At 31.5% G+C, this 24,775-nt stretch overlaps 2 protein-coding genes across 2 annotated transcripts; one reads left to right on the top strand and one right to left on the bottom strand.

Annotated features, from left to right (window-relative positions):
- Window positions 1–581: 581 nt before the first annotated feature.
- Window positions 582–6,396, top strand: LOC139505628 (anoctamin-7-like; the record flags this gene model as incomplete). Its single annotated transcript, XM_071295117.1, is given in 5 exon segments — window positions 582–793; window positions 2,066–2,221; window positions 3,308–3,344; window positions 3,963–4,072; window positions 6,313–6,396. Coding segments are annotated over 5 exon segments (599 nt in total), but the record flags the coding sequence as incomplete, so codon positions are not given.
- Window positions 6,397–7,948: 1,552 nt separating this feature from the next.
- On the bottom strand, window positions 7,949–24,730 carry LOC139505630 (uncharacterized). The gene is made up of 15 exons (XM_071295119.1): window positions 24,577–24,730; window positions 21,298–21,372; window positions 20,289–20,363; window positions 19,182–19,259; window positions 18,266–18,358; window positions 17,192–17,363; window positions 16,238–16,368; window positions 15,587–15,861; window positions 14,740–14,861; window positions 14,084–14,422; window positions 13,630–13,743; window positions 11,492–11,729; window positions 10,341–10,530; window positions 9,503–9,645; window positions 7,949–8,433 (listed from the first exon to the last, which is right to left on the bottom strand). The coding sequence occupies exons 1-15, from the start codon at window positions 24,620–24,622 to the stop codon at window positions 8,074–8,076; spliced, it is 2,451 nt and encodes an 816-aa protein (XP_071151220.1). The 5' UTR covers window positions 24,623–24,730; the 3' UTR covers window positions 7,949–8,073.
- Between the last annotated feature and the right edge of the window lie 45 nt (window positions 24,731–24,775).

Below are 24,775 nucleotides of genomic sequence, written 5' to 3'. Positions count from 1 at the left end.
TTTACAAAATTGTGAAAATGTAATCATTTAGTTATTTATTGGAAAGTAGAATGCTTCAGCTACATAAATATGGGCTGTTTTTGACAATGCAATGCACATATATCGGGTACTAGCATCATTAAGTTATGCAAAATTACTGAAATCTTCACAATTTTAGCATTTTAGTTAAATTTTAGACGGTTTCCATCTTAAATGAAAGTTACCCCAAATCGTGTTCATTTATAATATTGAAAATAATGATGAACCTGAAATTTGAGGTCAAAATCGACCCTTACCGGAACCTACTCCTTTAGTTGTTCTGATTAAAATGTTTGAACTACTGCAAACAACAATATTTTCTGTATTACAATGTATTCTGTACATCTCAGTTTGTTGACCATATTGAGGCAGACTACCCACTAGTTGGTTCAGCGATTCCATTTCAAGCAGACTACCCACTTGTTTGTCCAGCAACTATAAGTAAAAGAGCAATTTTCCTTATTATCCAGCGTATTGTATTTTTATGCCTACAGTCAAGACATAAGTATGTGTAAACAGTTTGTTAATAATAATTATAGTTTATAAAAATGCTTATTTTATAGGTACAGTTTTCTTAGAACTATGGAAGAGAACCAATGCAACTTTAGCTTATGAATGGGATGTGGATAATTTTGAAACCAATGAACCAGATCGACCTCAGTTTTATGGTTTAAAGGTCAAGACAGATCCTATTACTTCAGAAGAAAATTGGGTTTATCCATTCAAGAGATTGATTTTGAAATACACAGGTTCTACTATGGTTGTAATCTTCATGGTGAGTTTATTACTTGGAATGCATGTTTTCCATTATGACCGATTAACATAGTATCTATTACGAGGTCCAATTTGTCAGCCGTCATCACGTAAAAACGACGAATCACTGAATTCAACTTTATATATAACTAATATAGTACAAAGGTGTAGATTAAAAATTACACCACTCCAGGCCCTTTTGTTTTCCACGTTATTAATATTGCCAATAATAAAGAAGTTCCGGGTCGAGTCCGCTACCGATATCAATAGTATATTCACCTGTTACCTATTACCTTATCTGTACGTTCCGCATCTGACAGGCGCACCACCAAACGTTGTATTCAGGATTAATATGCTATATACACGGGTCATAACCACAGGGTTGACACTACTAAATTGTCAAATTGTTACCTATTGTAGTATTTTAATCAGTTAGACTTTCTAAGATAACAATACGAATACTAAAAATCTGGACTAAAAATAAGGCGTATAGGTACAGTTTTCAATTTGTTAGTGGGCATGACGTAAAACAGCGAGGCAAATAATTCAACTTTACTTATAACTTATATAGGACAATGCTGTTGATTAAAAAATACTCCATTCCAGGACCTTTTGTTTTCCAAATAATTAATATTACCAATAATTGATAAGTTCCAGTTCGACGGGTTCAAACAGAAAGACTTGAAAGCAGAGAAAAACTGTGTATCTTATAATCAGCATGACTTTAACAGATGACAATACTAATACTAAAATAATGCTTGCGCATAGTTATATACTTAAATTCAATCACGGGTGTGTTCTAGTATAGATATAAGAAGATTTGGTATGAGTGCCACAATTTGTAAAAGTGAACCATTATATGTCAAAGTACTGTCTTCAACATGTAACCTTGGCTCACACTAAACAGCAAGCTATAAAGTGCCTTAAAAATGACTAGACTAAGTGTAAAACTACTCAAATAGGAAAACCAACTTTCTAATCTATATAAAAAAAATGAGAAACCAAAAACACTTATGAACCACATCAACAATGACAACCACTGACCATAAGATTCCTGACTTAGTGGACTTTGGCAGGTGCAAACAAATGCAGCTAGTTTTAAATGTTGTAATAGGTACCAACCTTCACCCTTACCTGAAACAATAGTGTAAAATCACACAAAGTCTGCAGACAAGCCCATTATAAGAACATTGATAATTTGTGTTACATTTAAGTTTTTCCTTTACACACAAAATCACCAGTAGTCATTTTTATAAACATGCACATGATAAAGGATAAATTGTATATTTTACAGATATTAGTAGTATTTGCTTGTGTTGCCAGTGTTATTGTGTATCGAGTTATAGTGAGCGTAGATGTATGTCCAGGAATGTCGGCAGTAGAATGCCTAATATGGACCACTGTCTTTTCGTCTGTAATGAATGGTGTTTCTATTTTAATACTTGGAAAGGTAAGTTTACTTTAAAAAAATTTTTTAAAGTTTTAATTTACACTGATTTTATCGTCAGTACATAGTTAATTTTAAAAGACACGATATGGAAATGGACATATGTTAAAATTAGATTTTTCATATTTGAGCTTGAATCGGATCGATTTTAATGAATAAATCAGTTAAAATCTTTCACATAAACTAATTGATTCAAATGAAATAGACACTTAAATGTTTAAAAAGTGGTGAAAATCTTTCGTCAGATGAACCTGAAATTTGCGGCCAAAATCGGTTCTTACTGGACCTACTCCTTTGTTGTAATCACATTCATTTCATCATAGATGGGTACAGAAAGTAAAATCAGGTAATTATTAAATCAAAAGGGTGCCGATTGCATTCACATATTCACAAACCATTAAAGAAGACTTCACATCACATAAAACACACTTATTTTGGGCATTCTATATGACAAAATTTATAGACTTTAAGATGAAACTTGTATTTATTTACTATTAGAATTTTTTGGTTAATTTATTGAGCAGTTCAGATAGTTTTTCAGTTAGACACTACCAAAATCCATAAATCTTCATAGTCTCGTAAAGTTCGAGATTTAACAAATTTTATAATGAAAAGCCTATCAGATTCATCTCCCTTTTGATACACTGTACCCAGCCTGACCACAACATACTTATTTATTGCCTAGTATGTAGATAATATCTTTGAAATTGTAATATATTGTATTTATCGCTATTTTGTGCATTTTTCTTTTCATCTTTTTTTGTGATAATTTTCATATCATGCTTCTCGCTTGAGATGGAAAAATTATCGCTAAAAACTAAGGAGGCCACGTGGCCTTGCTAACAAAATTGACATGAAATTGACAACGTCGTCATAGGTAAAATAGCGATAAACAGATTATCATTGGTTATCTCAACTCGATTGCTTTTCTCACTTTCGCTGTACCAGCTCAAACGAGAAAATCAATCTCGTTGAGATGATCAACAATAATCTATAAATCATGTATAAGTTCCTAGTTCTTCTTTACCTTGACTTTAGCAAGAAAAATATCTATCTATTTATAATGATTTTGAATATTTCAATTTTCAGTTTTATGACAAGTTAGCTTTGATGTTAACAGATTGGGGTAAGTGATTTTCTTGTTGTGTGTAAATGCATTCTGGGTAAATTTGAAGCAGACATCTATATTTTTTTTTACATTTTAAGTGAAGGTGACTGGAGTTTTTTTTTAGGTTGATATCAAATATGGAGAAGTAATATGATTGTATTAATGAGACAACTTATTGAACTATACTCCCCAGGTCCACAGGACAAGGATGGTAACAGCTAAATATCACTCTATGGACTTCAACAATGAGCAAAACTATAAAAAAAACAAAAACTATAAAGGCACTCAACGATTTGTGAAATAATAAAACAGACAAAACAAAGAGTCAATTTTCATATTAAAGAACTATTTCAAAGGGATACAACTCTAACATGTATAAGGTTTGACAAACTGTATCCCTGCCTTTGGAAATTTAATGGAATGGGCAAGTTTTGATTTAGGTATTAAAGCAGTTACTCAACATTTATAACTTTTCTGTTTCAATCATTACTTTATAATTGCTTTGCTGTAAATCGAGAAATTATTGTTTGAATTTATTTTGGGGATTTTTTGAAAAAACGGACAACATGTGAGATGCTGTCACATCTAGTTACATATTTGTTCTTTACTTGTATATCATACTTTTATACTTTACAGAGAACCACAGAACACAGAGTAGATATGATGATGCATTGATAATCAAGGTTTTTGCGTTCCAGTTTGCCAACACATACGCTTCCTGTTTTTATATAGCATTCTTTAGAGGGGTATGTTTTGCTCAAATTTATACAATTACATTTAATATAAGGAATATTTGCCATGCCTTGCTGTTTCTGGCTGCATTAATAATTTGTTAAAGTTTGTAATAAGCCAGTTTTAAGTGAACCAAGAATGGTATGCTAATGATATTTTGTTATGCAGTTCTATTAGAATTAGCACATCATATATACATGGAGATTCTCACTCATTGATGGTCTATTTACTTTTGCTAGAGGTATTAAAAGAGGAGGGTTGAGATCTCACACAACAAGTTTAACGCTGCTCAGTTTTTTGCCTCTGTCCTATGTCAGGAACCTCTAGCCTTTGTATTGAGTCTTGTGTGTTTATAAAATTTAAATTATTTGGTTCATTTGTAAGTTTTGAGAATTAAGTGTGATGCCATTTTGCTGAACTAGTACTGTGGATTAATTTGCTTTCGTAGGTACAATTTTTTGTGGATTTAGGAAAACTTACTTTCATTGGATATTTTATTTCATGGTTTTGTAGAAGTCTGAATGCAAGTCTATAAACACTGTATTATTTAAATTTGGAGTAATTATTTAATATGAAATTTAACTAAATCATGGATTTCATGGATATTTACATGTCAGAACTTGTAACCATGGAAACAATAGACAACCAATTAAATATCACATCATGGAAAAAAATCCCATCCAGCACAGACCTATTGGTAAATATAAATCCTTTGCACCACACATACCAAGTAAGGATTATAAATCCTGTGCAGTGCACAGAGCAAGTGAAGATTATAAATCCTGTTGAAAACAAAATCCTGTGCAGCGCACAGACCAAGTGAAGACTAAAAATCCTGTGCGGCGCACAGACTAAGTGAAGACAAAAAATCCTGTGCGGTGCACAGACCTGATGAAGATTATAAATCCTGTGCAGCGCACAGACCTGTTAAAACTATAAATCCTGTGCGGCGCACAGACCAAGTGAAAACTGTAAATCCTGTGTGCCGCACAGACCAAGTCAAAATTATAAATCCTGTGCGGTGCACAGACCAAGTGAAGATTATAAATCCTGTGCGGCGCACAGACCAAATGAAGATTATAAATCCTGTGCGCCGCACAGACCAAGTCAAGATTATAAATCCTGTGCGCTGCAGACTCATTAAAGACTATAAATCCTGTGCTGCGCACAGACCAGGGTAAAGTTACATATTGTTTCGCATAGAGCCATTGAAGACCACATATATTGTGCTCCTTATAGATTTAATTAGGAGATGTCAGCAAATTCACAGAAGTGAGAATGGTAATAAATACTGTGTAGAACTCAAATAACAACTACAAAATCAGAAAATGTTGAAACAAATCCTGTTAAAGCACGTGGTTGTACTTGATTTGCAATTAGAAGCCCTTCTTGTTGTCCATTTTGAATTTTCTAAACTGGTAACACATATATCCAGATAAGTTGATTTATTTGCCAGGTTTTTGTTAAATAAACTTAATTGTTGTTCTTTTAAAAATTTAAAAACTTTGCTATGTTGTCTCATTTGAATTTACCACATATCCCTGATTTCCTTGTAATCACTTGCCAGTTATTTGTACTACAGTGATAATGATGCACATTTAAAAGTTAAGAGTTTGCATTCTAGACTCATTGGGATTTGAACATATTCCTGATTTACTAGCCCTTTCTTTTGTGTACTAAAATGTAAGTTTGTACTTAGTCCTCTACTTTGCTGTGTTGTCTTATTGGAATTTTCCACATCTACCTAATTTACTTGCTAGATCTTTGTTCAAAAAGTGTTACGGTTGTATTTTTAATGATTCATGCTTGATGATGTAGTCAAATCTTTATTGTTGACATTCTCTATGTGAAGTTTTTCTTGGAACATGATAATAGCCAACAAATAAACCATATGCAGTTGTAGTTTTATAACATATTTTTTTCTCTCAATAATTATATGAAAATGATGACAATAATACACAGGCTAAATATTGTGCATAAACATGAAGCACATGTTGTTTACAAGTTATATCAAGATTGACAAGTATAACAATTTTAATCTAATAAAAATTACCTAAATTTTTCTCCCCTTAACACTGTTCTTAACATAATATACATCTACATAATAAAGCTTTCATTTAAATATATGAACATCATTCCAGCAGGCAATTCATTTATGCCAAGAATAGGAATTTACCAACATATATTTTAGGATTAAACAATACATTCATTAACATGTAGCATATTAAGTATAATCTGTATAATCTGTTCATAGTACACAGATACCCCACTCTCATTATCGTTTTCTATAGGGATTATAAAGATTAGAAAGACTTATCAAGCTCAAATTGTGTACTAATTTTGCAGTTGATTGAAATTCAACTTTCTCTAAAACTACCTTGCCCAAAAAGGTGTAACCATGAAAGGGAAAAGACAGGCTTACGCAGTCCAAAAATCTAATGCCCCTCTACCAGTAACATCCTTGTTTGGGCATAGGAAAATTCATTTTAGTATTTTTAACACTAGTGAAGTAATGGACAAAAAAGGTTTTTTTAAATTTTTAAAAACTTCACCTAGATGAAATCCCTTACAGAAATTTAATATTAAATGCATTTTGTACTTCATATTATACTGCAATCAGCTATTTTACTATACAGATAAAGCTATACGTATAAACCTTAGCTGTTAGCTTTATACGTCAATGACCTCAACTCACCTATAAGCCCCGCCTACTTACAACGTCACGTCACAACCATGACAACGTGTAGTAACAATGGTCAAACTTTTATGAATTTAAACCTGTTATGTCTTCAAATTGGTAATTTATATACCATGTTTATTAAATGCTATCAATTAAATTCATTTTCCCTTTCTAATTCCGTAAATTGTCAATGCTTACCGCCTAGACTACGCTCATAGGGAAATACCCCAAAATGGTACCCCAAGGGGGAAATTCCAAACACTTTTTTTTTAATAATATTTGTTTCATATTTTTATTATTTTTTTATTATTTTATCGATTTCAGTATAAAAACAATATACGTATAGTGTCTTGAAATATGAAATTTATTTGTGTTCGGCACAAAACGGGAAAATGCTCGGTAGAACCTAGCATTTTCCCGTTTCTAAGCCTCATACAAATAAATTTCATATTTCAAGACACTATACGTATATTGTCTAACTGTCAGATTTTTGATTTTTCATGCCTACCAACCTGATATCATCATACAAAAGACCTGTTTTTTTGCATCATGTTAGCAATTAATTCTTATTAAAAAATTGATTGCACTCATACTCTTGTAAATCAGAATGACAAATTTTATGCAAATTAAAATAAAAAAAGCAGGAAGTTTTGCTGTTTTTCCATGTTGAAAATGATATCTGACAAAAAACGGGACATCAAATTTGGTTTTTAAATGAGTTAAACGTTATATAAATATGAAGTGGGAAATTCCAAAAATGAATGGGTCAGTATTGCCTACATATTTGCATTGTACTACTAACAGTATAAAATTCATAGATTTTTCCATATTTATATAGGAGATAATCATTTGGAAAATAAGCGGATGAACCTGACAAAAACAATTTTTCTCCCCACATTGGCTGATATAGAAAAGATTGTTTTCAAAACATGGTAAGAAAATTATTGAAATAAATATGATATGAGTTAATTTAAAGTTTTGTGCTACAATATTTTAATTCAAGAATAATCAAATAGGAATGGAAATTGGGGACAGCTACCCAACCGAAAGGTATAAACAACTTAAGGCCACCAATTGATCTTCAACAGACAAGAACTCGTCTCCTTAAACAATTGGGAAGGTAAAATGCAGGACACATAATATATAAGCTTACTCTAAAATTATTTTATAAGGTATGATGGTTTCTAAAGTTAATGTTCATGTTATTTGCAAGTATTTATTTTTTGATAATATTGATAAACTTCCAAAATTTAAAATAACTGTTTTTCCAAATTTTTTGTTTTGGTCTAAAAGTAAATATGCATATTAAATTATAATATTAAGCATTGATAATTCTTAAATCTTGGCTTGAAGTTCATGACTTTTACAAAACTCTTTGACATTTTTAGGTAAGAAACCCCCCTTTGTTAAACAAAAACTGTTCCTTATGATTTCTGTTATATTGATGGTCTGTGTCCAGGCTTCCCGTTTTCCTTTTTTCCCTTGTATCGCTCTACTACATGGCTTCCATGGTTTGGTTTTGGATCCTCTGAACCAATGGATCATGCAGGTCTCCTCATCAAAATTGATGACTTGGGCAACTTGAGGCCACTCCTTGTCATATTCCTCCAAGTTTAGAAGGACCATCTCCCCAACACTTACAGTAATTGTACTGTTATCCCCTTGGCTCCCAGATTTCTTTTTTCCAACAACAAGCTAAAACAAAATTTAGAACATTATAAACTTCCATAAATTATAAAAATGTCCAAACTAAGCTTTTATATAGTTTTTCTTTCAAAAAGGATTTTATATTTATAAGAATCATATATCATTTAAAATAATACATCATATATTCAGTAAAATACGTGTGAAATAACAATATGCTATTGATAAGTTTCCTTTGGGAGATAACCTAAAATACTATTCTTTTCAATAAAGATTTTTTGAAACCAAAAAAGATTATCTCCCCTTCCTACAAACATATTGCAATTTCACAAATATTTTACTGAATATGAAATGTTTTTATTCACATAATGTGTGATTCTTATGAATATAGAATACTTTTCGAAAGAAAAACTATATAAAAGCTTAGTTTGGACATTTTTATAGCAATTAAAAATAAAACAGTTCACCTTTAGTATGGTAATGGCTATAATATAACTATACAGATTGATAGACTGATTTAGTAATACCATCAATAAAGTGGAGTTAAAGTCTTATAGGATTGTAAGTATGTTTTATTTTATCACCTTGCACTTTCATGACTTGACTGTGGTTTTCTACAGCAGTTGGTTCAAATTTCAGACCAGTTGAACAATTTGGTTTAATAAAACAAATTGCAATTTGGTCAAAATTTTGAATGAATTGCAATTGGTGGATAGCAACACTTACAGTCAAGTCACTGTAAAGAAAAAAGAACATATGTTCACATTATTCTTGTTTAAATTAAATATTTTTCATTAGTGAGTCTTTCCATTTCTTGTAAAAATTTGTTTTGGTAGTTTGTGTAGGTGTTTTTTTGGTTCCTCCTTTTGTATGTAAATTAGACTGTTGGGTTTCCTGTTTGTATAGTTTTACACTGGTCTTAAAAATTTATAGCTTGTGGCTCCATGTGAACAAAGACTCACCGTTGAAGATAGTACTGTAACCTATAATTGCTTTAATACTTTATACTACATTGTGTCTTAGATACAGATTTGTCTCCTTGTCATGTATGTCTTCTTATAAATATTGGTAAAAGTTTATAAATTTAAAATTTTGTATACTAGTATACAAAATGAATTACCTGAGGAATTGGTTCATCTTCATCTGACACATCACTCAACTCTGAGTCACTGAACTGTCTGGTGTCAGAAGTTTCTTTCATATCCCGTTCCTTGGCTTTCTCAATTAAATCACTTATCGGCCACACTGCTTCTTCGGGAGATTCTGTGACCCCAAAAAAAAAAATATATGTATTCTTTCTTTACATGTTTAAAATAGAATAAACAGCTGCGCCATTAGCATATTGATACACCCTCACATTTTCAAACAACAAAGTTCTTTTACTTATCAATGTCATATTTGAAATTTATGAAAATCAAAAGGGCGATGACATCAACAGATATAAACAATTGACCAACAATTCTTGATAATTGCTGAAAGCATTTTTCAATTATTGTCGCAAACTGAAAAATCCCCCCTTTTATTAATGAAAAAGAAAAATTACTGTAAAATCGAAAATTTATAAAATTCTAAAGGTAGCTGACATCAACCGATATTAACAATCTAACATGGAAAAATTTATTTATATATCATTAAGGCTTGATAATACTGAGTTGTGTTGTAGCACATGTTTTCAATCTTAAAATCTCTGCTACATGATACTTTTTTTGGCAGATAGTTTCGTTTAACCACTGTATTTGCACAAGGAAAAATCCACAGTATAAATATAAATACCTGCCACTTATTTTTTGGGAGAGCAAACAGTAGTATTGAAGGAATACATCATACAATTTGGCCCTAATGACAAGTTTATATTTCAAAATTATTTTGTGTGTAGGATTTTTCAAAATTTTGAATATTTATAAAGAAATCATTTTTGTTGTTGTTAATTAATCAAATAAACTTAAATTAGTACTGACCATTACTAGAAAGATCTGTGAAAAAATCATTCCACCACTTTTTATCTTCCTCTCTCTTGAAAAATGAAAATGAACCAGTAATATCTTTTTTTAGCTTGGTCAGGTCGATTTTGTTGTAGTCGGGAATTATTATTTTTGGAGAGTCTGTGGGAACACCAAGTAAAAGCTGCTCCTCTGGTTCTTGCCAAGTCTAAAATATATTTGACATTTTTAACCCCATTTGTTACAGTATGTAAATCATTATAAGGCAATTTGTGTATCAAGGGTTCTGATTGGATGACAGTAAGCATAATATAAGGAAGCCGACATTTTTAAATTACTGAATGTATTGACATGTAACTTCTACAATTATAAGCCAAAAAAACAAACAAAAATGATGCCCCTTAATACCTTCTTTTCATCAAATTCTATTAAATTCTGAAGTGGCCAAGAAGCAAAAAAGAAAGAGTGTTTTTTACGTTTGATGCCTGAACCATACCGATGACAATAAGTACTGTAGGGGAAATAGAATTTTTTTAATTTAAAAATTTTTATTGAAAGAATTACTTAAATTGAATTATGTATTTTTTTGCATTAGAATAGAGATATTAACTGTATTGAACTTGAAGTTTTGCAAACGTTATTTGGTGATTTTACTGCCGCAAATATGTTTACCTGTCTTCACTATGCATTGTCAAATAAACTAAATTTTTACAGTAAAACTACCAATGGACATCCACAAAGCTTTAAATACATAATAATAATACATCTTTAAAAGTGCTCCAGGTTTCCTGAAATTTAAGGCATTCTGTCTTGACAGAATATTTTTAAGTATTACAGATCTTTCACATATGTTGGTCCAAATAAATAAAAGGATGAAAGTGTATTTTCTAAAAGTTAATAAATAGTGTTATACAAAGTTTGTACGGGATGCCCCCATTTATTCCCCTTACTGCTTACAGGATAAAAAAAGTAGTGGGCACCCCTTTTCAAGTCTTGGATCCTCCATCACTGAAGATACATGTTGAAATGAAAATGCTGTGGTTGACAAACATCAAATTCTACACTGATGGATTCCAAGTACTTTAAATCAAATCATTACATTCGAACAAAATAAATAACTAATTCATTTATTACATAATTTGTTAGTATTTGAAAGAATTTAATTATACCTTGTCAGTTGACCATTTTTTGTAAAACAGTCTTGTTTTCTCATCTTTCTTGATTATCTTAAATATGTGGGGGTACGAATGGTTACACATTTTGTTCAGATACTGAGTTATCCAGCCAGCTATATCCCACACTTTTGATGTTTGAACAGACACTGGATTTGGAGTGGTACAAAATTCAAAAGCTCTCATAAGTTTGGGCAATGTCAGAACTGCTTGTCTTGCCAGCCAGGAAGAAAATCTGCAATTAAATTAAGACAGAATTGTAGCATGAAGAAAACACCGCAACAATACATCAGAACATATTTTACTTTCTTTTTGGTCATGTGTAGAAATTGTTAGTGTTCGTTAAACAGGAAGTTGCTGTTTGGTCAATCTGAAAAAAGCATTACGGTCTAGCTCACTCATATAAACGATATCAAATTTTAGAAAAGCTTATTATTCAGTTGCTCAGAAAAATATGTCATAGTATTCATAAAACAAATGGACAGAATGACAGACATGTGTAAAACAGTTAACATTTGTGTTATCTGACCTTAGCCTTAAAGGTTTGTGTGAGTTATTGCCATCACTTGGTGTCTGTAGTGCCTTTATTTACTTTTCATATTCTAATCTTAACTAGAGTCTCTCAAGAGCCTGTGTCGCTCACTTGTTACTGTATTTACTGATGTCGGCCATCTTGGTTGGTAGGTGGGGTTATTAGACACTTTTTTTTAAATAGATACCCTAGTAATGATTGTGGCCAAGATTGGTTAAATTTGGGCCATAGTTTTAGAAAAGAAGATTTTTGTACAAGTTACAAAAATGACGAACAGTTGTTCAATATTGACTATAAAGGGCAATAACTCCTTAAGGGGTCCTCTAACAATTTTGAACATGCTGACTTATTTGTAGATCTTACTTTGCTGAACATTATTGCTGTTTACAGCTTATCTCTATCTTTAAAAGTATTCAAAATAAGAACCAAAAACTGCAAAATTTCCTTAAAATTACCAATTTTAGGGCAGCAACCCAACAACAAGTTGTCAGATTCATCTGAAAATTTGTGAGGGGATAGATCTTATTCTGATGGACATTTAAATTTTGAAAGATTTGACCTAAATGTCTTACTTTCAAAGATATAAATCAAAAACTGCATTTTACCACTATGTTCTAATTTTAGCCATGTCAGCCATTTTGTTTGGTAGGCGGGGTCATCGAACACATTTTTTAAACTATATACCACAATGTTAATTGTGGCAAAGTTTGGTTAAATTTGGCCATGTAGTTTCAGAGAAGACGATTTTTGTTCAAGTTACAAAAAATGAAGAAAAGTTGATAAAATTTTACTATAAAGGGCAATAACTCCTTAAGGGGGTTGACTGACATTTTGGTCATGTTGACTTATTTTTAGGTCTTACTTTGCTGAATATTATTGATGTTTACAGTTTATCTCTATCTATTAATAGTATTCAAGAAAATAACCAAAAACTGCAAAATTTTCGTAAAAAAAACCAATTCAGGGGCAGCAACCCAACACCAGGTTGTCCGATTCGTCTGAAAATTTCTGGGCAGATAGATCTTGAGCTGATCAACAATTTTACCCCAATTTATTTAATTTGATGCAGATCAAAAATTCGGAATGGTTGTCACAGACAGTCAATTTATACATAGAAACCCTAAGGAAAAAACATTTTTATTGATGTAAGGTGCAAATAATTTATGCAGACATGACCCTAAGAAGTAGTTTATTTAGGGTGACAGTCTTCACGAGAAACATTTCAATCCACAAGCGGAAGCTCAATTTTACCAAATTTTTAGTTGGATAATGTTGGCTTGTAGATAATAATTTCACCTGCCAGACAGCATTTTAACATCATGGATGTAGGACTTGTGGTTAAGTGTGAAGACTGGGGTTAATGTTTAAGCCCTAGGAAAATATTTTGGAATTATAATTTACTCTCCTCTTTTTTTGATAAACAAGTGATGAAATATCCTAGGAACTCGATTCTTCTATTTTAATCATGGGCAATACAAACTGGTTTCGGCATAATACCTTACTAAGACCACTACTGATTCCATCTCCAGAATTTTCATGTACACCTTTTTCTGGTCAAGGATAGCAAAAAGGAAATTTTAACATTATGCTATATATTACGTACCTTGAAAATACCTGGTCAACATCTTCATGTGTATGTCCTACCATAAGGAATGATACTTTCACTTTTTTAAATACACCCAGCTCCACTAACAATGATAGGAATCCAAAGACAAATCTGTAATACATATATTTGATATCAATAAACATAAGAAATAAATTTCTACATCGAACAGTATTTGAACTCAACAAAATATCTTCCGATAGGTTCTTCATCTCTTTTAACTTAAAAATACAAGTTACATTTTTTTATTGAGCATTTTTGTATTTTAAACAGTGCTTTTTCAATGACATATCATATTTTCAAACTTTAAATTGATAAATTTCATTGAAGATTTCATAAATTTAATTCACAAAGCACAAATTTCAGCATTTTTTATGTATATGTTTCCTTAAATTTGGTTATTTCGTAACATTCTTTCAATCAATGGTCATAGAGTTAAATAAAAGTAAATAACCTGTTCTTATTTTCCCTGTAACAATTGTCCATTTGCAGGTAAAGGACAGGTGGGATGTCTTCCAAACCTGCCAATATGTTTATCAATGTTGAGATTGTGAGATTTGCTGAGTGAGGATATTCAAACAAGTCAAAAAATCCATATGTACTTATTCCATGAAGCAAAACCCCAATTAAGTGGACCCTCAGCTTCCACATATTACCTGTAAACTTTGATTTATACAGGAAGTGTGGAAGCTGAGTTTTGCTTTGGTCCATTGAGTCAATAATAACAGATAAATATTTTCCCGGTTGTTCTTTGGCTTTCTGAATATGCTTGTAATATTTCCTTCTTTCCATGCTGAAAAAATAAATAAAAGGAAATGAAGAAGGGATGGGGTAATTGTAATCATAATTGTTTGATTTTGATAAAATCTATTTAAGTAATTGACATTCATATGTAAATGTTCACATTTTTTATAACAAGTTAAAGATTGATTTAAACATTTGACCGGAGAAATAAGTTTGTTTATATATTTACAAAACAAGTTTATGTACATGATGTATAAATCATGAATGTACAAAGAGAATGAACCATCTTATCTCTGAAATAACTAAAACATTTCAAGAGAAAATTTTATTATTATTAAGAAATTATGAAAAGTCTACAACACTAACTTTTGTTGTTTTAAGTGTTTTTCTCTCCTTCTTTGTAGTTCTTGCTTTTTTGTCTTGCTTCTAGTTGAAGAAAGTTTAGTTTTTATTTTGATGCATTTATTGCATTTGGAAAATCTTGATACCTGAAAAAAAAAATCAACTCTGTAAATAAGCTCACTATTGAAGGCTCTACAGTGTCTGCATCTATCACATGGAAACATAAAAAAAACTTTATTTACAGTTCAAAGGCAATTTTTTTTTTCTGAACCTTGATATGTTGTAGTTTTAAATATATGATCCAAGAATATAAAATTTCTTATTATTTAAATATAACAAGTTTATCATCAAAATTAGTGCTGACGCACAGGGTTAAATGATGTCGTTGATGGGATGTTAATTCTGTTATGATTTTGTTTGTATATCAACATAAAAATGTAGTTTATTGTGAATTCTAATTCAGACTTTCTTTCCTAAGTTATCACTTCAATAAACAATTTCGCCTTTTAAAACTTATAACTTCATTTTTTTTTTTAATGTCGATGTATTTCCTAATTTGCAAGTTTTATAAGAATTATATACAAATAATGATTCAGGTCATTAATTTATGCCTAAATTAATATACTGTTTATTTCCCCAATGCCGACCCTGCCAAGCAAGGTGTGGGTAGGTAGGTAGGGAAATAATTTTATTTTTTCCTAAAAGCTGGAACCATGCCGGTTAATCTGGTAAGCATGAAAATCAGAAATGAATAAAATAATATTTGACTAAGTTTGGACAATAAAATTTTATGAGTAGGACCGCTTTTGCAGGGTCGGTTAAGATTGGGGAAACAAACAATATGTTATTTTAGGCCAATTGGATTTGTTACCTTAGGGATGGCAATATGACACAAACATGTTCTCCAGAGTAACATAAAATGTGACATGGAAATAACTTCTGGTTCCCCTTTGTCATGTTGGTATTCAACCATCTCACTGTAAATTGACTTTTTTGTCACACATGGTGGTAGGTGTATTTTCTCCTGGTTGGGTAATTTCTCACCAAACTGGATTGCATACATTTGCAACCATGTCATTGCACTTTGGCTAGAAGCTTTCATTCTACCAAGACGATTACCAATTTTATTGATGACAACTGATCCATCTATAATTGAATGGAATGGACAATAAGAATTTATATTACTCATGTAGCTACAATCAGACACAAGAAACTTCAAACATGTTCATACATAACATTTTTTTTTTACCAGATAAAATACCTGTGTGTATTACTTAAAAGGTTAATGTTGTTAAAACAATTTGGGTTTATAATTCTGAAACTGTTGTTATGTTGACAGCTTGGATTTTTTTTTCATTACTTCTTTAATAGAAGTTTGAATCTACAAGATTCTGTCTTAGTAAAACAGAGGTGTTCCTAGAATGGATGAAATAGCAAAAGTGGGCTTAAATATATAACTGCTAGCAATCAGAAAAATGAAAGCATACTCAATTTAAGTTGTGTGATGCAATTATATATTTACCATAAAACTTTTTCTGAATACTATAGTACGTTGATTTGGGGATTCCAAGAACCAGTAGAAAGGCTGAGAGACACACTGAAGATGTACCTATCAGGTACTTGAACTCATACTTGCAAGTATGCTCATTGATCCTAAAAGAGAATAAGAACATGTTTTATTTAATCAGTATTCATTTTCATTTTTATGTTGTCATAAGTTAAAGATATTTTTGTCATTATAAAACATGTTTGTAACATAATATGGCATTGTGATTTAAACTCCACCTCTTAGTTACAACTCCAAGTCACTGACAGTTAAGTGAATGCACAAGGACAAGGATTTCTGATTGAACCTGCTGATTTTCGAAAAATTGACTGGATAGATTTTCTCATGCATGTGCAAAGCAGGGGACTAGAACAACACTCCCACTGTTTTTTTATTAGATAAAAATCACCAGGCCACTTTTGAATGCTGTTACAAAACATGTACACCTTGCCTTACTCATTAACATATTTAAAGGAACTCATCCGGCAGATTCATTGTTTAAATATGTTAACACTTAAAAAGTGTGGTATTTATAATATTCATGTTATAAGGAAATCACGAAAAATGTGTTCTTGGAAAAATTTCACATAGTAATTATAATAAAATAAACTCATCATAGATACAAGGACTAAAATTTATATATGCCAGAGGCGCGTTTCATCTACAAAAGACTCATCAGTGACGGTAGTGCATTTTAATTCATACAGCAGGTAGTCCCATTGAAAAATTGGTCAGTGTTAGCTCATATTTTACCTAGTTCACTGCATATTACTATATGTACCTGTTAAAAATAATCAATTAAGTTGTCTGTATTTTTGATGGCTGTGGATTGTTGTTGTTTTTTAATTTCAATGGCAATCATTTCAAATCTTCTTATATTGAAATATAAACATGATGAAAGATGAAAATTGTGCATCAATGAATATATACCTAGAATGGCTTTGTAGCCAATTCAGAATGAACTGACTTCTTTCATTTGTAGACAGGGATTGAAAATTATTTCTAACTGTCTCTGCGGTCATAATGTCCAATCCTGACATGCAAAGCATTGAACAGCAAACCATGTATGCGAAAGATGTCAGTGCTTTCAGGCTTCTTCTTTCTGCAAAATTTAAATAAATGGAATGAAAACGAGCTTACTGAGTGATAACCCACAGTGACAACATAAAACCCATAAATTGGATTATCTCCCTTTAAAAACATCAGAAATAATCATCTCGCTTCATGCACATAAACATGTGATACACTTTTACTTTCATATAATATTATATCAAAATATATTGAGTGGGTCAATGAGTTGCCTTTGAGAGATTCTAAATATTTTAAACACGTGCAAAACGGTTGTTGGTTTATGTCCCTTAGGCAAGCATCCAGCAATTATAAGCACAAACATAGAATGTCTTACATTGGACACACAGATGAATTTGGTGCCACATTCCTTGTACCCTCCAACAATTTGATAACAAGTATATTGATATAAAGAAAAGACTTCTTTAACACTGGTAAGAAAAATATGTACCTTTGAAATATTAAAATTTACTAATTAGTTTAACCCTCTTCTTGCCCGTTTTTTTAATAATGACTTCATTTCATGTGCCAGATAATATAAAAGCTTTACGTCACATGCCAAATAATGATGTCAATCTTTACGATGGATGAACTTTTAAATCTACAGACCTGGAGCTCAATTTTTGAAATTTTTTAGTTACATTCTTTTGCCCTGAAGATATGATTTTTACAGGCCCAAGAGCAATTTTAAAAGCCTGGGCTGCTGGGCCTTTAAATTTTGGTTTTAGGTGAAGACTGTGATGTTTTAAGAAAAATGCTGTAACGACTGTTCCATTTTGGAACCACTGGAGAAAAATAATTCTCCAATTTTTGTGTGTGATAATGGGTAGACATGCAATAAAAGGGGGGGGGGATTAATGGTCTGCATCCAAGTCTGAAATGAAAAATGCCATGTTAAAATCTATATATATATAATTATATATACATGCTACTTACTTTTTCTCACAGGAGTTTCCATAGTTTCATCTCCAGGATAATTCAGATGACAGTCAACAGAAGACCCAAATGGTCTTCCTCTTTTTCTATGTGCTGAAATGCAAACATTACCATGATAACATGAGGACTAAAACACAAATACATGTATTTAACACTAAGCAATGAGGTCAAGGTCAAATTAAACTTGTGCGACTGACATATAGATAATAAAATATTTCCATTCACCCAATGTAGTTGACCTATTGCATATAGTAATAGAAAAATAGACAAAAACTCAAAAATTTTACTTTGACCACTGAACCATGAAAATGAGGTCAAGGTCAGATGACACCTGCTAGCTGGGCATGTTCACCTTAAAGTCCTTCCATACACCAAATATACTAGACCTATTGTTTACAGTATCTGAGATATGGATTTAACCACCAAAACTTAACCTTGTTTACTGATCCATGAAATGAGGTCGAGGTAAAGAGTAAACTGTCTGACGGTCATGAGGACCTTGCAAGGTACACACATACCAAATATAGTTATCCTATTACTTATAATTAGAGAGAATTTAACATTACAAAAAATCTTAACCTTTTTTTTTTCTTTTTTAAGTAGTCTCACTGAACCATGAAAATGAGGTCAAGGACATTGGACATGTGACTGACGGAAAATTCGTAACATGAGGCATCTACAAAATGTATATACACAGTATGAAGCATCCAGATCTTCCACCTTCTAAAATATAAAGCTTTTAAGACTGTTAGCTAACACTACTGCTGCCGTCACCATATCACTATCCCTATGTCGAGCTTTCTGCAAAAAAAGTTGCAGGCTTGACAAAAAATCGGTAAAATAGGAGAACACCTTGTGTTTTTTCTATTAAATTGTGTAACATAGAACCTTAGACATACATCTTTAAAGGATTTACCTGAAGCTTCAATATTTTCCGCAACTTCATCTCCTGACTCACATTCTAGGTCAGAATCATCTGTATCTTGATAGCTGTCTGAAATTGGACAAATAAATAAATTCACTTACAGTAATTCAAAATAGTAAATTAATTTTTAGAAATTTACTTCAGAAATTGTAACCAAGCAGGAGTATCTCTAAGTTAATTTATATTTGTTTTAAATCGACTATATATTGTTTTTATACTGCAACTTAAATTAAAATGATAGCTATTAAAATTGTAAAACTAAATTCAAACTTATTTTCATCCTTTAAGGAACCCCTGATTGTGGAAAAGTGTTGCATGATGAAATTCTCATTGCACAAAATATAGCTGTATTACTATATTTAGGAAACAAACTAGTTGCAGTATAAATTGTTATAAGGTAGTAAGTGTAATCTGCATGAAAGCATAATCCAAGGAAATCATGCATTTGGGGATGATATTTATGAATGGAATAAATCTTATAATATTACAAATTGGGAGCTACAAACTTTAAGTTTTTGCTACTTATACAATCAAAATCATTAATTAAGGAGACTCGGGTGTCTTCCTCCATCTTGGATTTTGAATAAGCAGATATCTTTGGTCTATATATTTGGTGAAATGTGCAAATTTTGAGAGTTGTATGTAATTTTTGTACAAGACTTTTGATATGAATAAAGAAAATTGTGTGTTTAAACATAATTGCAGTTGTAATTTGCAAAAACACCTTGTTTCTGTTTCATTAGATTTTTTCAAAATTTGCCAAATAAGGGGAGATAACTCTGATAAAGTAGTTTTTACAATAGAAAGTGTTATGAATTTACCTATTTCAATATGTAGCAAGAAAACATGTTCGGTGACCCTATTTTTTCTTTTGCTTATTTGAAAGCATGTTATATGAACAATATTCTCACATTTTATCTTAAAGTTCTTATAGAACGTTAACCTTTTCTTTTTATCACACAAAATTTGATTTTCCATGAATAAGCTATACAAAATCTGACAATTTGAAAAAAGCATGATAAAAGCTTCATTTTGACAAGTTATCAAAAAATTCTGTCAGTTTTAATTAAGACGCCCTAGCCACCTTAAATTTATTACCTTCACCATTATCACTTTCATCTGGACTATTCATTTCCATCATACATGTATCTGTGATATTTTCATAATCTGAATCTAAAGAATTATTGAACAGATTAAAACATAACTATACCTATAGCATACATTTCATAAATTATATGAAATGAGTGACTGGTAAAAAATAATGTTGCTCCACTCTTGAACAAATGTATTTCTCATTTTTTTAAAAGATAAGACCATTGGTTTTCCTGTTTAAATGGTTTTACACTAGTAATTTGTTGGGCCCTTTATAGCTTGTTGTTCTGTGTGAGCCAAGGCTCCGTGTTAAAGGCCGTACCTTGACCTACAATGGTTTACTTTTATGAATTTTTATTTGGATGGAGAGTTGTCTCATTGGCACTCATACCACATCCTCCTACAATGTATATCTATATATATATACATGTATATACAACTCGTCTAAACATCAACCCAACAATGTTGTCATTGTCAGCTTCTGTATGGTTTTGTAATCAACTGCGACGTATGACAGGAATTGACATCCTTTAGCTTAAAGATTTCTCTTTTTTATGACCTTAACGTTTTATAATATTAAAATGGCCTCATCCAAGCTGGACATCGAGAAAGTAAAATTTATCTCCATATAATATAATAAGTCTTCTGTGCATGACTTAATTTATTTTTTTATGCATTCATATCACAATATCGTCAAATCAGGTAATTGAATACTCAAACCAAAATATAATTTGTGATATTGAGTTTGGGGCTAAACAATATGTTCAATTAATCAATTAGTTGTACATATTCAAAAATTTACAGAGGCAGATTTAGAAGATTTTCCAGGAGGCCCGAGACCCTCTTTTTTTTTTTTGGAAAAATTTGGCTGATTATATAGGGAATCACTGAAGCATGAATAAAGCAGTACCCCCTCTTAGGCAGCCAGTGGGCCCCCACTTATGAAAAATTATGGATCCGCCACTGATTTAGTTAATCATGTTAAATAATCAAAATCCTTAATTGAATTTATTACCTTCACCATTATCACTTTCATCAGGCCTATTCATTTCCATCATCCATGTATCTGTGATATTTACATAATCTGAATCTATTGAACAGATAAAAACATCAATCAATATACAATGTATCCATAATAGGGCAGAACAAAATATTACATTGATTTTGACATTTGTATGTGATTAAGGAGCTACCAATTAATTTCCAGGGTTAGTGGATAAGGAGGAAATATGAAAAAGCAGGCCAAGACACCCAAGTTGCTCACCTTGGTCTATGTGCAAATCAAACATCAAGAACACTCTCCAACATTGAAGACAATAATAGTCTAAAGGTACAGCGGGAAGATCGAGATCTAAAAAAAACCATGTTTAACCCTGCCGCATTTCTGTGCCTGTCCCAAGTCAAAAGCTTCTGGCCTTATTAGTCTTGTATGATTTTTAATTTTATTTTTTGTGTATAATTCGGAGTTTAGTATGACGTCCATTATCAATGAACTAGTATATATATTTGTTTATGGGTCAGCTCAAGGATGCTTCTGGAGTTACTTGCTGCAACAAAGACCCATTGGCAGCCTTCTGTGTTGTCTGATTTATGGTCGGGTTGTTGTCTCTTTGACACATTCCCCATTTCCATTTTCAATTTTATTCATGACAAAAATCTTATTTTGTTGATCTTGTATTACTGATCTCTTAGTCTATTAGGTTTTTTTTACTTACATAAGAGATCTTGCCTTGCTGATCATTTGTTGTATGATTTTAAGTGTTTACTGTATTAATTAATATTACTTTTAACCATGACTGTATAACATTTTATAATTTATGATGTATTTACATGAGTAGTTAAATGAATATGTTGCCAACTCCATTAGAAATTAGAAGGGGAGTTAAAATAACAAGAGTGCACACACTGAAATGTCTCGCCTTCTATACTAATCATTGATATTATGTTGATAGTCCAAAGTATAAAGCTACGCTTTATTACCACTGTCACATAAACTTAACATTAACCAAGATAACTAAACAAAGACCAATGAACCTTGAAAATTAGGTCAAGGTCAGATAAACCATGCCAGGCAGACATGTACAGCTAACAATGCTTCTATACAACATATATAGTTGACACATTACTTATAGTTTAAGAAAAATAGACCAAAACACAAAAACTTAACACTGTGCAATGAACCGTGAAAATGAGGTCACGGTCAAATAAAACCTGCGCGACTGACATTAAGATCATAAAATATTTCCATACACCAAATATAGTTGACCTACATGTATGGCATATAGTATTAGATAAAAAGACCAAAACTCAAAAACTTAACTTTGACCACTGAACCATGAATATGAGGTCAAGGTCACATGACATCTGCCCGCTAGATATGTACACCTTACAATCATTCCAAACAACAAATATAGTAGACCTATTGCATATAGTATGAGAAAAACAGACCAAAACACAAAAATTTAACTAAAACCACTGAACCATGAAAATGAGGTCAAGGTCAGATGACACCTGCCAGTTGGACATGTACACCTTACAGTCCTTCCATACACTGAATATACTAGCCCTATTGCTTATAGTATCTGAGATATGGACTTGACCACCAAAACTTAACCTTGTTCACTGATCCATGAAATGAGGTCGAGGTCAAGTGAAAACTGTCTTACAGACATGAGGACCTTGCAAGGTAGAGCACATATCAAATATAGTTATCCTATTACTTATAATAAGAGAGAATTCAACATTACAAAAAATTTGAACTTTTTTTTCAAGTGGTCACTGAACCATGAAAATGAGGTCAAGGACATTGGACATGTGACTGACGGAAACTTCGTAGCATGAAACATCTATATACAAAGTATGAAGCATCCAGGTCTTCCACCTTCTAAAATATAAAGCTTTTAAGAAGTGAGCTAACACCGCCGCCGCCGGATCACTATCCCTATGTCGAGCTTTCTGCAACAAAAGTTGCAGGCTCGACAAAAATGGAAAAAGGGGGTGGGGTTAATTGATTTATCATTTTTACCTTTGCATTCATATAAAGCTGTGCCCTGCAGGGCATGCGGTCTCTTTATTTAACATTATTTTCAAGAAATTAACCAAAAACTGTAAAGTTTACTTAAATTTTCAATTTTGGGCAGCAACCCATCAACAGGTTGTCTGATGTGTCTTAAAATTCAGAGCAGATAGAACTTGAAGTGATGAAAATTTTTTTCCAATTTCATATTGATGTAAATGCTTTTGTTTCAGAGATATAAGCCAAAAAATGCATTTACCCCTCCCACTCCCCCTCCCCAAGGAGTTTCAAAGAGGAAGATTGTCATAAGAAATTAAGATTTACAAAACATTTTAAAAATTGTCTTAAAAGGGCAATAACTTTTTTGGGGTCAATTCACCATTTTGGTCATGTTGACTTTTTTGTAGATATTACTTTGCTGAACAATTTTGCTGTTTACAGCTTATCTCTATCAATTATAATATGCAAGACATTAACCAAAAAATGCAAAATTAAATCACATAACTCTAAAATGTAAAATGTAAAATTTATGTTAATCAAAAGGGAGGGCATGTTAAAAGATACACACAATTCGTAAGCCTTCATTTCATTGCATTAAAAAAATATGGAGTTAGAAACATATATTTTTTTATGTTTCAAAGCACATTTTTTTTTATTGTTTCTGTACGTGGAAAATTTACCTCTTTTGTACATGTGAAGATAGTGTGGCTTATAGGTCTTTTTTTCTATGTTTTGTTTTATACATGTGGTCATTTTAGCAGGTTTTTTTTTCTTCAATTATTTCAAATCAGCACATTGACTTTGGGTATTTTAAACTAAATAAGCAAATAATTCTTGCTTTTTAGTTTTTATTTGGTGAAAAATTCATCCAGAGCTATAGTGCAATAACCTCAATTTTTTTTATAAAAATTTGTAACTAAGGTTTTTTCGCTTCTTTCATATTTTCCTCTAGATACTATCTTTTGACAGTATTAAGAAGCTTCTGTCCAAGTTTGGTTTTAATAATTACATGTACGTCATTGTAAATTTTGATGGAAAATTTAATTGATGAGAAAAACTTTTTTGTAGCTGTAACAGGCAGGAGCAAATTTTATTTACTGAAGTTTTGTAGGAAAATATTGGAACTTTCAGTCCTTGCAAGTTGTCGATTTACGGTGTATCTGGTATCAAATGTTACCCACAGGAATATTGCAAACTGTCTTAATTGGCCATACATTATTTTTATTTGAAACACCAGTATTTTAAATGTGTAAATGCTTTTTGGGAACCAAGCCTTACCTATTGCATCTTCTAAAGAATTGAAATAATCATCAGAATCTGCCATTTTCCTTCAGCTGTTCAGCAGTCTGTTCAGACGATCTGGAAGTCAATTCGCGTGCGGATTTCCAGATTCTATTTTCGTTCGTGGAGTAATATAAGTAATTTCTAAAGATATTATTACTCCAGATATATATTTGATGTAATTGTGATAAAGTTA

This window comes from Mytilus edulis, unplaced genomic scaffold (assembly GCF_963676685.1).
Source record: "Mytilus edulis unplaced genomic scaffold, xbMytEdul2.2 SCAFFOLD_294, whole genome shotgun sequence".
Taxonomy (NCBI): domain Eukaryota; kingdom Metazoa; phylum Mollusca; class Bivalvia; order Mytilida; family Mytilidae; genus Mytilus; species Mytilus edulis.
The sequence above is the reverse complement of the archived record's forward strand: the minus strand, read 5'-3'. Positions and strand labels throughout refer to the sequence as shown.

What these genes read in the sequence shown, in the direction of transcription:
- LOC139505630 (XM_071295119.1), bottom strand. Translation starts at nt 24,622, where the DNA reads ATGGCAGATTCTGATGATTATTTCAATTCTTTAGAAGATGCAATAG. An exon ending in TACAGGGAAAATAAGAACAG is followed by an intron (nt 13,744 to 14,083) that starts GTTATTTACTTT and finishes TATGTATTACAG; the next exon opens with ATTTGTCTTTGGATTCCTAT. An exon ending in CACAGATCTTTCTAGTAATG is followed by an intron (nt 9,646 to 10,340) that starts GTCAGTACTAAT and finishes TTGGGGTCACAG; the next exon opens with AATCTCCCGAAGAAGCAGTG.